The sequence below is a fragment of the Amborella trichopoda genome, chromosome 8 (genome assembly GCF_054954075.1).
Source record: "Amborella trichopoda isolate Santa Cruz 75 chromosome 8, AtrichopodaSantaCruz75HAP2 v2.0, whole genome shotgun sequence".
Taxonomy (NCBI): domain Eukaryota; kingdom Viridiplantae; phylum Streptophyta; class Magnoliopsida; order Amborellales; family Amborellaceae; genus Amborella; species Amborella trichopoda.
In genome coordinates, this window is record NC_142343.1 from 32,148,273 (window position 1) to 32,161,916 (window position 13,644).

Here is a 13,644-nt window from a genome sequence, read left to right on the forward strand (position 1 = left end):
TACTAAAGAGCAGGACTAGGTTTGGATGCACCCAATTTTTCTGTAGTGCCTGGTATGGAACCACCCAATATTGCAATATCTTCATGACTTTAAGCAATCCAAAAACTTTGGTGAGTCCCAACAAAGGTTTGAGTTTGGGTGCATGAAATGGTGGGGGCAATGATTGCAGTAGCCAGTATTATGATGGCAAATGTTCATTTTGGACTTTATTTATACCCATCGAAATAGTTGGCAACCCTGCAGGCAGCCATTTTGTATTAAGTGATCAGTATCTCTCACGGCTCTCTCACATAAGTCCCCCTTCATTGATGATCCTCTTTTCTCCCTCACCTGGGGCAGCATGGGGATATAAGCAGCAACAGGTGGTGACAAGGTTAAGTGTAGATGCATAAGATTTTGGCTCACACATCATGGGAGCTCAGTTGGCTTGAGAGCTTTGTGACAGATTTGAATTAAGGTTTCATCATTTTGATGGGATTGTGTTGTGATAACTGGGTTGCTATTCCTATAGCTTCAAATGTAGTAGTCACGAGGCAACCACCCATATTGAGGTTGGCTGTAACTTTATTAGAGTGAAAGCTGGTGCGAAAAAAAATTGAAATGCATATGTGAAGTCATAAACCAATTTTCTAACATGCTTACTATGGCTCCTGGAAGGAAAAGGTCGCATGACTTATTAGACAAGCTGGGCTTGGTTGACAGCCAAGCTCCAGCTGTAAGGGAATGTTGAAACTGTTTGATTGTGGGAATACTTTGGCTGTTCTTCATTTCTTGGAGTCGTATGTAACTTGTGTAATATCCCCATATGTTTAAGGGCATTTTTGTCTGGTTGTATATCGTTATTACTTCATAAAATATAAATGCCTATCTAAGATAGTGAATGGCCTATAAGGGCTTTAACTTCTCATTCTTTCCTGTAGTATCACCCATTTTTAGGAGAGTTGTAGTCGTCCATTTGGATGATATCCTGAATTATATCTTTCGTATGAGGGATATCTATCTGATTGTCGACAAGATCTACTTTTTAGTTGAGCTTATGTTGCCCCTATGAGCTCCAAGCTTTTAATCTTTTTTTTTTACCTCTTTTCTTTTTGAGGTGATTGTTTCCATGATTTACTGTTGACTGCTGACCGTGGAATTGGTTTGAGTATATTGCCGTTGTTCTCCTTCTTCCTTTAGTAGCAATTATCTTCTTGATCATGTCAGGCTTCTTGGTCTTTTAACTGCTATGGCTGGTCTACATGGGCGGGGACAAGGTTGACAAGTTAAGATTAGAATATTGATTGTTTGGCAATCAACTTTGATAATACCCAACAACATTGAGGATGCCTCTTGGTGATTTTAGATGGATAACGATGGACACTTGAGGTCCCAGGAAATTTGTTGTCTCCATTGTGAGGTCTTGTGGTATATATGAGTATTATGTGCCTAGGTAGAAAAACTCCATTGGCACATGGTCTGGCTCATGTAGGTGCATGGCTGTGGTAGTCATTTGGGGATGATTTGTTGCCTTTGATTTTTTTTTCCCTATTTTCGTACTTTACTTTTAATAGAAGTTTATTAATATTTGAGAGTGAAAAATCCAAGTATGGAAAGAGGGAAGCATCTGCCAAAACTTAATATATATAGGGGATAGAAGGCTTAGGCACTAGTTCAGACAATAGCTTCTCCGTGCCATATAGTTTCACTTTTGATCTCCTTGGATGTAGCTAAATATTGGACGGGTTGGCCCTTTCACCTTTTTGAGGCATCTTTCTGAAGTGTAGTTCTCACAACCAGGCTGTATTTAGTCAACACAATATGACTTCTAGGTGCGAGACACTCAGACTTGAGTTCTCAACAAAAAAAATCTAGCAAATGTGACTTCACAAAAATCGATGAACAATCTTCAGAATTGGGGATCAATGGAAAAAGGGGGACTCAGTAATGTAATCTGGTGGGGTAGCAAAAGGATGGATAAAACCCATGGGATCTTCAGATGTCTTTTGTTGGGGTTTGTGGCCTTTAAAGGCCGTGAGAGCATGTAACTAAGTCGATTATTACAGTGTTAAAAAATTCTGCTGCCACCTAGGTGGGCTGCCTAGGCAGCCAAAGGCCTTTCCCGCCTGCATAAGGGTCTATGCAGGTTCCTAGGGAGGCGGGTGCCTAGGCGGTGCCCAGTGCCCTTCGGCGAGAGGGTGTGAATATGCCCTTCGCTGAGGGCAAAAAATGTCATTTCCCCCCTCAAAGAAGGGGGGCATTGTGACCCCTCAAAACCTACTTTGCGTGCATTTGGGAGGGAAGAACTACTAATAAACAAGATTTTTTGGAGCCAAGTACGACTGGCGGCTGGAAGTCAATTAAGCCCCAAGAGGGCCATAAGATCTCAATCTCAAGGGGAGAGATTTGAAAGGGAGAGGAGGAGGAGGAGGAGGAGGAGGAGGAGGAGGAGGATGAGGCAGAGTCACAGGAGACTGGGGAAGAGGAAGATTATATAGAGGAGGGAGACAACTCTGATGATGATGGCATGACATCATTGTGATCTGAGTTCATCATGATCACATCTAATGTAATGTTGAGTGTATGGAGTTGGACTGTTTCTTCTTTTTCTTTGTTTCACTTGGCTATGATGAACTGATATTGTTGAATGTTGATTTTGGAAAATGGGTTTCGGCCGATTGGCCATCTTTTTCTTTTGTTTATTTATTTTTATTTGACTGTTACACTTTAAGTAATTCAATGCCAAGTTCATATTTGAGATATCTATGAAATATGGTGTATCTAGGACTTAGATAGTGTATTTTACTCAATATTTCTAAAAAATTATATTCCAAGATCATTTGGAGGCAACCAAACCCCGCTAAACGGCTTCCTTGAGGCATAGACCCGTAAGTTCCTAGATGGGTTGCTTAGTGAACTAGGCGCCCGCCTGACTGCCTAGGCAGCCGATTCCATATTTTCCAACATTACATGGACTGGTGGAGGTTGAAGACTATAAAATAACACACCTCAGTGAGAGTGTGTGATATTTTTGACTGACCAAGGTTAGGCGGTCTATTGTCATGGATATGTTTAAAACTCTTACCCTGAGGCATATGGCACTACTGAAAAGGGTTTATACAAGGCCATCCCTTGTTGAGGTCAGAGAGATGCCCATTGATGGATTGTAGGCTAGGAGAGCGTGTGGTCTCCTATGTGCGGATGTATGCTTTTGAGAGTGAGGGATAAGTCCTCAACACACTTCTATATTGCATGAACATATGATAGCTGCGCTATCAGGAAGTAACCCCGAAAAGGAATACTTGTACATATGCAAAGCGATAGTCCTCCTTTTCACTATAGTGATATGTGCTTAGCTTGTTCTTGGGGGGAGGAGGGGGACTGTAAACCACATTTCGTGATCCTAGTTCCAATGTTTATTGGACAACTTTGATGAGCCAATCATGACCCCATGTATGAGACTGTGGGTTATGGATTTCGTTGGGTCGGTTTGAGAAAACAATTATAGATCACGGCCACTGGGTCAGATGGAGTGCCCTTATAGTCACTTATTTTGACCCATTGGTATCAGTCCGCTTCCTTTTTTTTATTTTTATTTATTTTTCAGTATTAGAAATATTTTTGTTAATTTTCAGAAATTTTTCAGAATTTTTAAATTCTTTTTTGTTGTGAAATTTTTCAAAAGGGTATTTTCAAAATTTTGTTGATGAGGAAGGGCGCTTATGGGGCCCTTAGATCCAACCGCACTTGTGTGCCACACGACATGGTATTATGTTTGATTATGTTTTAATTAAAAATGTTTTAAGTTGTTTAAAGATGCTCTTTTAAAAGGAAATATTATGCGTACTTATTTTGAGATATATTTGATCAAGATATTTTATTTTTGACTTCCTACAATTTTTAAAGATATAAATAAGGAAGTTCTAGTTAGGCAAGAAGTGGATATGGGCCAAATATTAAGGGGATAAAGTTCGTAATATTCCTCTCTGAATCATAATGTCTATTTTATGGGATGGATAGCTCAGATCTATCTCTCCCAACTCACAGATTTCCTAAATTCGTATTGGTCACGGTGAGTCATTGGATAGGCATAACCAAGGTTTCAAAAAACCCAAGGCATTTGGCTTGGTGCTCAGCACCCAACATCAAGGCGGGTGCCCAGAACCTCAGGTGCCTTATAGTGAAAATTCTTCAAATATATATGCTGTCCAAACACACATACATCCATAGATATATATATTTGAATAACACATATATCCATATATTTGTTTTAATTTTGCAATTGTTTTACATTTATATATAGTTCAACTTGCTTTTTCCATATAAACATATTCCATGTTAAGAATAAACATGCTCAAAACTTTAGATCATAGAAAGTTTACTAAAAAAAACTTAAAAAAGTCCATAGTGTATGATTGTATTAGTCTTCAACTCTACACATTCCATAATCACATGGACTCTAAGTCTTCAACAAACTTACAAAAGTATAAAACCAATAGTCCAAAAAGGCACAAACTCCAAAATCCAAATTTCCACACCAAGATGGTGCAATAAAGATGAAATAAAAAAGAAGGGAGAGGACATCTTCATTTGTCCAATACTTATCAATCAGAGTCATAATCATCATCACTTGCCTTAGTTAACCTTTTCCTAAAAAAAGAAAAGAAAAAGTCATCACTTGCATTTCTATTTGAATCGAGGCTGTCATCATCATAATAATACCCTCGTCATATTGCTTTTCTTCCTCAATTTCTTTTGAATCTGCCTCTTTATCCTCTATATCCCTCGCCCTCTGTGAAGTACAGCAACAATTGTTGCTCGATTAGCCCTTTTAAGATCAGAAGCTGGACGAAGCCCTCATTAACCATATCCCAGGTCAAACCTTCCCCTGCGAAGACCTCTTCAGTACCAGGCTCTTCAACTAACCACTCAGAAGCATTTTCCTTGTCTTTCGAACCGATGGGATCCCTCTTTTGCTGGTTGAACTCCTCCTTGAACCTCTGATTCTCTCTAACAAATACCAAGTCATTGAGCTTCCTTCGCTCAAGCCTATTTCTTCTCTTTGTATGCACCCATAAGAGAAAGTGCATGAGTACTACTACTAATTGACCCATCTATAAGCAATGTATTATATAGTTATATTTTCTATAATAGAAAAATGAACTTCCAAATAAGAAAAGAACATAAATACCATCTCAAACAAACTCCAATTCAAAAGAGCTAGTTGTCGAACCCAAGACCCAAATAACTTCTTTTTTGGGCAACATCTTCTAGAGGTTTGGAGCTCTAGTCTAATGCTGGCTCCTCCTTTGGGCTGCAATTTATGTGCAACCTTTATAATTAATTTAAGTATTTAATATTATCATAAAAAGTTTTAGCAAATATGAAATACAATATTAGTTTTTAGGAACTTGAAAGAAAATTTTCAAACAAAATATATTACCTGAATCTAATTTGCTCCTCTGTATTAGTGCCATTTCTGTCCCAAATGGCTTTAAAGCACACTTATACAAAATGAGTTCTTCAGTAGATACCTCATCTTGGATTTTTGGATCGGGAATTGATCTCTCAAGGCACTGATTAAAACCGTCTGTAATTTTGTCTTTTGTCTCAATATCTTGGTCAACATAAAAGAACTTGGGGTTTAAGTTGTGCCACGCTGCATGAATGGTGTATGAAGCTACCTATCCTACTTGTCATCTATAATCTTCCAAATTGGGCGGTACCCAAATTCTTTGCAATCTTCTTCTTAGCTTCTTCAAGTGTATTATAGATAAACCCCATAGAGGGCTTCTTAGCATCAACCAAGCGCAAGACCTTAACCAAGTATAGTAATACTGTTATTGCTTGCTTTACCCCACACCAAAAATATTTAGAAAAAATAATATTGTGGGCTTTCTTTCCCTTGGCATCCCTAGACCACCTACACTTGCTCCAATCCTTTGAAGCAATCTCAATGTGGCCCTCCTTTTATACTTGCTCTTAAGACTAGGTAGGTAGTGGCAAAGCTAGTAACCCCAAGCCTCACTTGGTCCCTCTTTGTAAACTTGCGCATCCTACTAAGGGTAATGGTGTGGTTGTATATGAAGATTATAGCCTCTTTAGCCTTAGAAAGAAGGGAAAAGTTTCTATACTTCCCCTACAACATAGGAGATCTATGCTTCCCCTACCATCCAGCCGTCAAATTTTGATCAAGAGAGTCACTCACCGTTTGATCTTAGATCCGATTTCTCAAAGTATTTTATTTTTAGTTATTTTTATACAAAATTTATGAATAAGAAATTTGGTATGTGCCATCTTTTCATTGGGGCGAACCTATAAAAAATAGTAAAAATAATTTTTCGATAAAATATAATGACCAAAATACTCCTTGAAAATTTCAGGGGTATTTTGGTCATTTTATTTTATTGGAAATAGTTTTTTTATATTTTTCGCTCGTGTGAGTTTAATAGAGGATTAGACATACAAAATTTGGTGTCAAAATAGTTCGTAGAAAAAAAATAAAAATAAAATAGTATGGATATGTGACATTGTGATTGGGGCAATCTTAGCCCTCCATTCAGAATGGACAGTTGGATAAGGGGAAGTATATAAGTTTTATGTTGTAGGGGAAGCATAGAAAGCTTGCCCTAGAAAAAATTCTTTTAATAATAGACATATTACCAATGGTCTCAAGCAATGGTTTAAAAACCGGATCGGTGACCCGGATCGGGCTTTTCAAAAACCGATCCGGATCGGCGAATCGGCGATCCGGATCGGAATCGGGTGAATCGGTCAGAATAAAGCTTCAAAAAAATCCGAAGAAATTATTAAAATTCATTATAAATATTAGTTTTTAGGAATTCAATAAAAAATGAGGGTACTCCATTAAGAATTTTCATGTTTTTGAATGAATATGCGAATATTGATATGTTCTTTCCCTGCATGAACCGCCATTCAACATTTAATTTACAGTATTTCGTGCTCATCCCTACACTGTTGCTGTTGGGACTCGATATGTGAATAATATGGCTGGGATAGGGTGGCCTCAGAATCATCATCTCTCTCGTTTTCTCTTTGAATTATATGGATTAAAAAAAAAAAAAAACAAATTTTCAAAAAAATCGATCATGGATTAAAAAAAAAATCACAAATTTTCAAAAAATTCTATCATGGATTACAAAAAAAAATTCGATCATGGATTAAACAAAAAAAATCACAAATTTTCAAAAAATTCAATCATGGATTACATAAAATTCGATCATGGATTACATAAAATTCGATCATGGATTACATAAAATTCGATCATGGATTACAAAAAAAAACAAACAAAAAAAACAAAAAATTCAATCGTGGATTACAAAAAAAGAAAAAAATAGTTCGATCATGGATTACAAAAAATTCAATCATGGATTACAAAAAACTCTATCATGGGTTACAAAAAAAGCAAAAAACAAAAAATTCAATCATGGATTAAAAAAAAACAAACAAACATTTCGATCATGGATTACAAAAAAAAAACAAACATTTCGATCATATATTACAAAACATTCGATCATGGATTACAAAAAATTCTATCATGGGTTACAAAAAAAAAAAAAAAAAACAAAAAAATCGATCATGGATTACAAGAAAAGAAAACAAACATTTCGATCATGGATTACAAAAAATTCTATTATGGGTTACAAAAAACCAAAAAATTCGATCATGGATTACAAAAAAATATATCATGGATTACCCAAAAAAAAAAAAAAAAAAAAAAAAAAAAAAAAAAAAAAAAAAAAAAACCGTACGGAATCGCCGATTCACTGTTCGGACTCGCCGATTCCGTACAGTGAATCGGCGATTCACTGTACAGAATCGTCCGGTTCTCTCTAGAACCGGACGATTTCCGATTTTTAGGCGATCCGGTTCCTTTTTCACTATTTCCGAGTCGAACCGGGCGAGTCCGGTTCGACTCGTCGTTTTTTAAAACGCTGGTCTCAAGCATAAGAACTATGCAGTTTGCAGCGCAAGGAGTCCAAAATATGCGAGGCCTCTTCTTGAGAAGCAAATGAGCTGCAATTAAATTGGCAACAACATTATCTGTGACCACTTGAATTATGTTCTCCTCCCAAAACTTTTCAATGCCCCTATTAATAAAAGAAAATATATAATGGGCATCATGAACCTCAACAGAAGCGTCAATAAAACACAAAAAAACTGTACCCAAGGGATTATTTACCAACAAATTCATGGTACTTCTATACTCCATAAATTGATCATTATGGAGACCCCAGGTTGAGCGACCCATCCTTATGGGTCTTGAGATATTCCTTAGCGTGCTTAACCTTTTTTTATTAGTAGTGGCTCGCTAAGCTCATATGGAGTTGTTCCTTTCAAAGCCCTTGCCCAAATTGACCACTTTCTTTCAGCATTGTATGGATGCTATTCAAGCGAGCAATACTAAAAGAAATGCTTGCATGGTATGACAACTGAGCAATATACTGAATTATCCAATCTATATTTCCTTCTTAAATCTATTTTCAAGTGTTACTTGCTTTTTTTCGTTACATTTCCCTTTCTCAATTACTATTTTGGGGTTACATGTAAAAAAGTATCAATAGGCCCTTTCGTGCGAAGCCTTTTAGACCTAAAACTCCTTTTACTCTTAGAAATTTGAGAAACTGCCTCTTGGCCTATCTCCTTTTCCCCTTTTGCATCCTTACCAGTGTCTTCATCATAAAATTTTTGACCCCCGCCCTCAATTCTGCAATATCCATTTCCTTTATTAATCTTTTGTTTTTTCTCAGTTTCTATGTACTCACAAGTCTCTTTCTTTACAAGCTCAGAAACCGTTTTACATGAGGCAACATCACCTCTAATACTGGCAAGATGTTTCTTGAATCTATTTATGCTGGCATTAGAAACATGTCCACAAAAATTGCTCATAATTTTGTTTTTGTCAGGTTTATGTGGGTTAACACAAGACGTCTATCTTAGATCCACATTCCTAGTAGTCTCAAATACCGAAAAAGAATCTCAGTTACAATAAACTAACCTTTTTGCCTGATCTTTGCTTTTCAATGTTTATGATGTCATTTGAGCTATTGCTCACCTCAAAAGTCTTCTAATATCTCTACTAGCACCTTAAAAAACTTCTAATAAGAAAAGATAAGTTTTTGGATGCTTTTTTAACCTCAGAAATTTTTTTCGGTTCATAGGAATAAGTATAATCAATTGATGTAGGGCTTATAGATTTTTTTATTTTTATTTATTTTTATTACTTTTGGGGGGTTTAAAATATTCCCCAATACTCTTTTTAAACAAATTCAGGGTCCAAATTACATAAAATGCCCTTAGGGGCTATTAGAAAGACGGAAACAGCCCACAGCCCTAGGTGCCCACTCAGAACTGTGCATTTGGCTTGTGCCTAGGCACCCACTTGGGTATTGGTGCCTAGGGAGGAATGCCCAGGCCTAAGCTGTGCCCTACGACCATTGGGTGCGTAGGCATTGGGTTTTGGGTTCTAATGAAACCCTAATTGTCTTTTCGGCTCTCGAAAACCCTAGTTTAAGCGGTATTGCCTAAGGAAGCTTTCTGGCTCTGAAAATTCAGCAAGACCATTAGGATTGAAACACGCCATCTATCAAAAAATCGGATGTCGGGTGTACTAAGTCCTATGGGGGTGACCCTAGGCATAATCCAGTAAGTCTTCTTGGCTATGTAGTTGTTTTTTCTAGTCATATTTGCATAATTTCATCAATTTCGAGGAACATTATTTGTATTAAAATTGTTAGTGGAAGTTTGAATTTCATTCTAAGATTTGTGGCTACTCGATTTGGTAATAAAAGGAAAGGTCCTAGGTTGTATTTGGGGTTTTAATTTTCATTTATAGCTGTGTATTGTGGCATTTGTATGTTGAATTAACATTCAATAATAAACAAAAGGAGAAATCGTTTTGATTTTATTGTCTTGAATTCACATTGCCAAATCTTTCATCTTTCATCTTTCAAGGGATTTTTTGAAATTTCAGATATGGATGGAGGGGGGCCAACAAGTAAGGCACTGTTTGGCTAGAGAACGAGTTTCTTATTCAAGTTTTGTTTTTTGGTTACACATTTTTGATGGTTTTTGTTCATCTCTTGGATGAAGTAATTTTGTAAAGAAACTATTTATGTAAACTCAATTTTTAATGAAAGTATAGTTTACAGGCAAAAAAAAGAAAATAATTGATCTCGAATCCTATATATCATATCATGTATTTCCTTGATCGTTAATGCTGTTTATTTTATTGTTGATTCAGATCTGGTTTCTTTCCTTGTAGTCTTTACTCTCTATTTCGTTTCTTATATAGGTGTAGAGGTAGTGGAATCCATTCCCCTGTGATTGCTAACACTTCATTTTGGAGTTTTTGTAATTTTACCATTTATTATATTTTGATGCAGGAAATGGCAATAAAGATGGACTGTTTTCTGTTCTTTTAAGAGACTACAATTCTCATGCTGCTGCTTCTTGTATGAATCGGCTTGCCAAACTAAGGTAAAGTTTCCTGCAGAAATCATCTTGGAGCCAAAACTTCTGTCAACATTAGTGAAGCTTTTTATAGATATTTCAGTTTGTCATTGAGAGAGAGAGAGTGTGTGTGTGGGTGTCGGCACGTGCGTGTGTGTCTGCATGCGTGTGTGTTTGTGTTTATGTGTGTGTGAGCCTGCATGCATGTGCATGTAAGTGAGAGCATTGTCTATACGAACATGGTAGATAAAAAATATTACTTGGGCACTAGGAACTTTGATATTAAGATAGGGAAGATTGAAAGCAACACGCTCGAGCGTGTGCATCTGTGTTTTGTCTTTGAGAACACAATGGAATGAAATTGTTGGCAGTGGGAAATAGGAACTTGTTAAACCTTTATTAGTAACGGAAAGACTGAAAGGATGCAACATAGTAACTGATCTCTTAGCTTGGAATACATTCCTACCATATTTTTTCTTCAAATGGCTTTTTAAAATGGTTTTCCCTCTGTGTTGTTTCGAGTGTTTAAAACCAGTGTTCAAAAGAAACAATTAGGCCGACTAGTCGGTCCTGTCCCGATCCGATTAGTCAGACTGATTCCGACTAAATCAGCCGATTAGTGCCCCGATTTTTCCTGAAAAATGCAATTTCGGTAAAAAATCCAAAAAAATTGTAAAAAAGGTTTAAAATTTACATTTTCTTTTATAGTTACATAAAAAAGCAAAACAAAAAAATATTATAGGCATAATTAGGTTGCATAATTAGGTTTCAGATAAAATTTTTAGGCACCTGAAGCAATACTTTTTCAGTCCCCTGCCCCAACAGTTAGAGAGAGAGAGAGTGAGAGAGAGGTAAGAGAGAGGGAGAGGGAGGTGAGAGAGAGAGGGAGAGAGAGGTGAGCGAGACGTTGGGGCAGTCCCCTGCCCCGACAATTTAAGAGAGAGAAAGAGTGCGGTGAGAGAGATATTAGAGAGATGTTGGGGCAGGCCTGCCCCAACAGTTAGAGAGAGAGAGAACCCAAGTGAGAGAGTGAGAGACAGGTGACAGGGAGAGAGAGGTGAGAGAGAGGGAGAGAGGTGAGAGAGAGGGAGAGAGAGGTTGGGGTAGTCCCCTGCCCCAACAGTTCCAGAGAGAGAGAGAGATATAGAGAGAAAGAGAGTGAGAGAAACATTAGGGCAGGCGTGCCCCAATAGTGTGTCTGTGAGAGAGAGAGGTGAGGAAGAGGTTGGGGCAGTCCCCTGCACCAACAGAGAGAGAGAGAGGGTGAGAGAGAGAGAGGGTGAGAGAGTTTGGGGCAGGGACTTGCCCCAACCAAACAGATAGAGAGAGAGAGGGAGAGAGAAAGAGAGAGTAAAGATACATATATTTTGACAAAAGTCTGCACTGTAACTGTGCACAAATTGGGCGATCTTTACAACAAATCGCCGATTAGTGCACTATCGGCCGATTTGTGCCTATTAGTGCACTGAATTTGTTTTTAGAATACATGACCGTCAGAATTGGGAAAATTTAGTCTGCCGATTTTTTAAACAATGTTCAATACACATTGATCCAGATCAAGAACCGGTGATCCAGATTGGGAATCGGCCGGGACTGTGCCAGTTTTCGGAAAGGTATTAGTATTGGTTTGGTCCCTCTCAAAACAAACCCCCCCCACTCGGCATATATTTTCTTTCTTTTTCTTTCAAGCTTATCTAATGCTTTCTTAGGTCCCCCATACACCCATATTTTAATTTTGTTTTTATTTTTTGAACTTTGAAATTAACTGGATTGCTGATTCGGATCACTCCAGATTTGTGATCTGACTTCGACTTGTGGATGGACGATCCACCTCGCCAATCTAGGTATTGAAACACTGGTTGTTTCTGTTGGACTGCTGTCCTACAGTTTTTTATTCCGATGTTTGTCTTTTAATAATATCAGGTATCCAATTGTCGTGATGCATCCTTCATCAATCCTTCAAGTTTGGGTTGGTGTTGACTTGACTAGAAGGAAGTGTCGTCTTCAGTTCTATAGATAGATGCGTCGATACCTTTTGATTCTATATACTCACTCAAGCAAATTGAGAACTTCTTCTCGATTACATTTTATCTGCTTAGATATATGTAAGTTGGCATGAATGCTTATTTCATTGTTTTGTAATTGAGATTTCTTTGTCTCTTCAAAATTCTGTGTTTCCTCAGGCATATTACTTTTGGTGCATTGCTGTGTTACTTTAAAGTAGTGTTTGTTCATGCTTAGATATGCCAACAGCACACCTTGTTCCTTGTTGCATCCTGTCTTGGGTGTTTGGTTGTAATTCATTAACAATTCTTTTGTTGCTCCTTTTTGATTTTTTTTCCGTTCCACAGTGCTCGATGGATTGGAAACCATGGGTTCTCGATTGGAATAGACGATGTTCTACCAGGATCTCATCTCACAAAGCAGAAAGAAGAACAAATAAAAGGAGGATATTCTAATTGTGATGCCTTCATAGATGCGTATGATAAGGGAAAGCTCTCTTTGAAGCCTGGTTGTAACGCGGCTCAAACACTAGAAGCTGAAATAACTCGTGTCCTAAATGGAATTCGAGATGCAGCTGCAAAGGTAAGCTGAGATGGTTATAATGGACGATATACCTTTATTTAGCTATGTTTCCCTGTTCCCAGGTCCCTTAAAAACATGTTCGAGTTGCATGTGTTAACCATATGGTTTATGTTTGTTCTGAGACAGGATTAAACACTTTTTTTATGTATGGTTGGGCCTTGAGTGGTAGAACCTGGTCCACCAGGCACACTTCTTCATTTTCCCTGAGTTTGCTTGAAAAATCTTTCTTTAATCTAGTGGTATTTTTGATCATCTTTTATGGAGACTAGTATTGACTTGGCATAAAGTATGCCAAGTCAAAATTAGACTCTACAAGTCGAGCCCAACACTGTTGGCCATCTCCTTCAATGAAACATGTCAAGGGTTCAGTCTATGAAACAGTAATGCGCTAATTCTATGAAACATGTTCAGGTTTCAGTCTATGAAACAGTGGCGCAGTAGTGGTGACATAATGTTTTGTTTTTGTTTTTGCTTTGTCATGATTTCTTTTGACTGGTTATCTTGGAACTCATGTCTTCTTACTAGTACTTTTTTGTTACTTATAAAATGTATGAGAATGCTCTATAATCCATAGTTCATGAAGTCAAACTCAGTGAACCAACGATG

General features: G+C 37.5%; 1 protein-coding gene across 7 annotated transcripts in view; it reads left to right on the forward strand.

The window, feature by feature from the left end:
- Positions 1–13,644, forward strand: part of NRPC1 (nuclear RNA polymerase C1) — a 97,745-nt gene that overhangs the window by 25,211 nt on the left and 58,890 nt on the right. For 6 of the 7 annotated variants that reach the window (XR_016060679.1, XR_016060680.1, XM_006828186.4 and 3 more), the window contains exons 14-15: positions 10,386–10,479; positions 12,804–13,038. Coding sequence is in view for 4 of the 7 variants with exons in the window: in XM_006828186.4 (XP_006828249.1) it covers positions 10,386–10,479; positions 12,804–13,038 (329 nt within the window). In the remaining 3 variants the exon portion in view is untranslated. Of the gene's footprint in view, positions 1–10,385; positions 10,480–12,007; positions 12,066–12,244; positions 12,297–12,375; positions 12,558–12,803; positions 13,039–13,644 lie in introns of those variants that run through there. The other variant, XR_016060682.1, reaches the window with a different exon arrangement.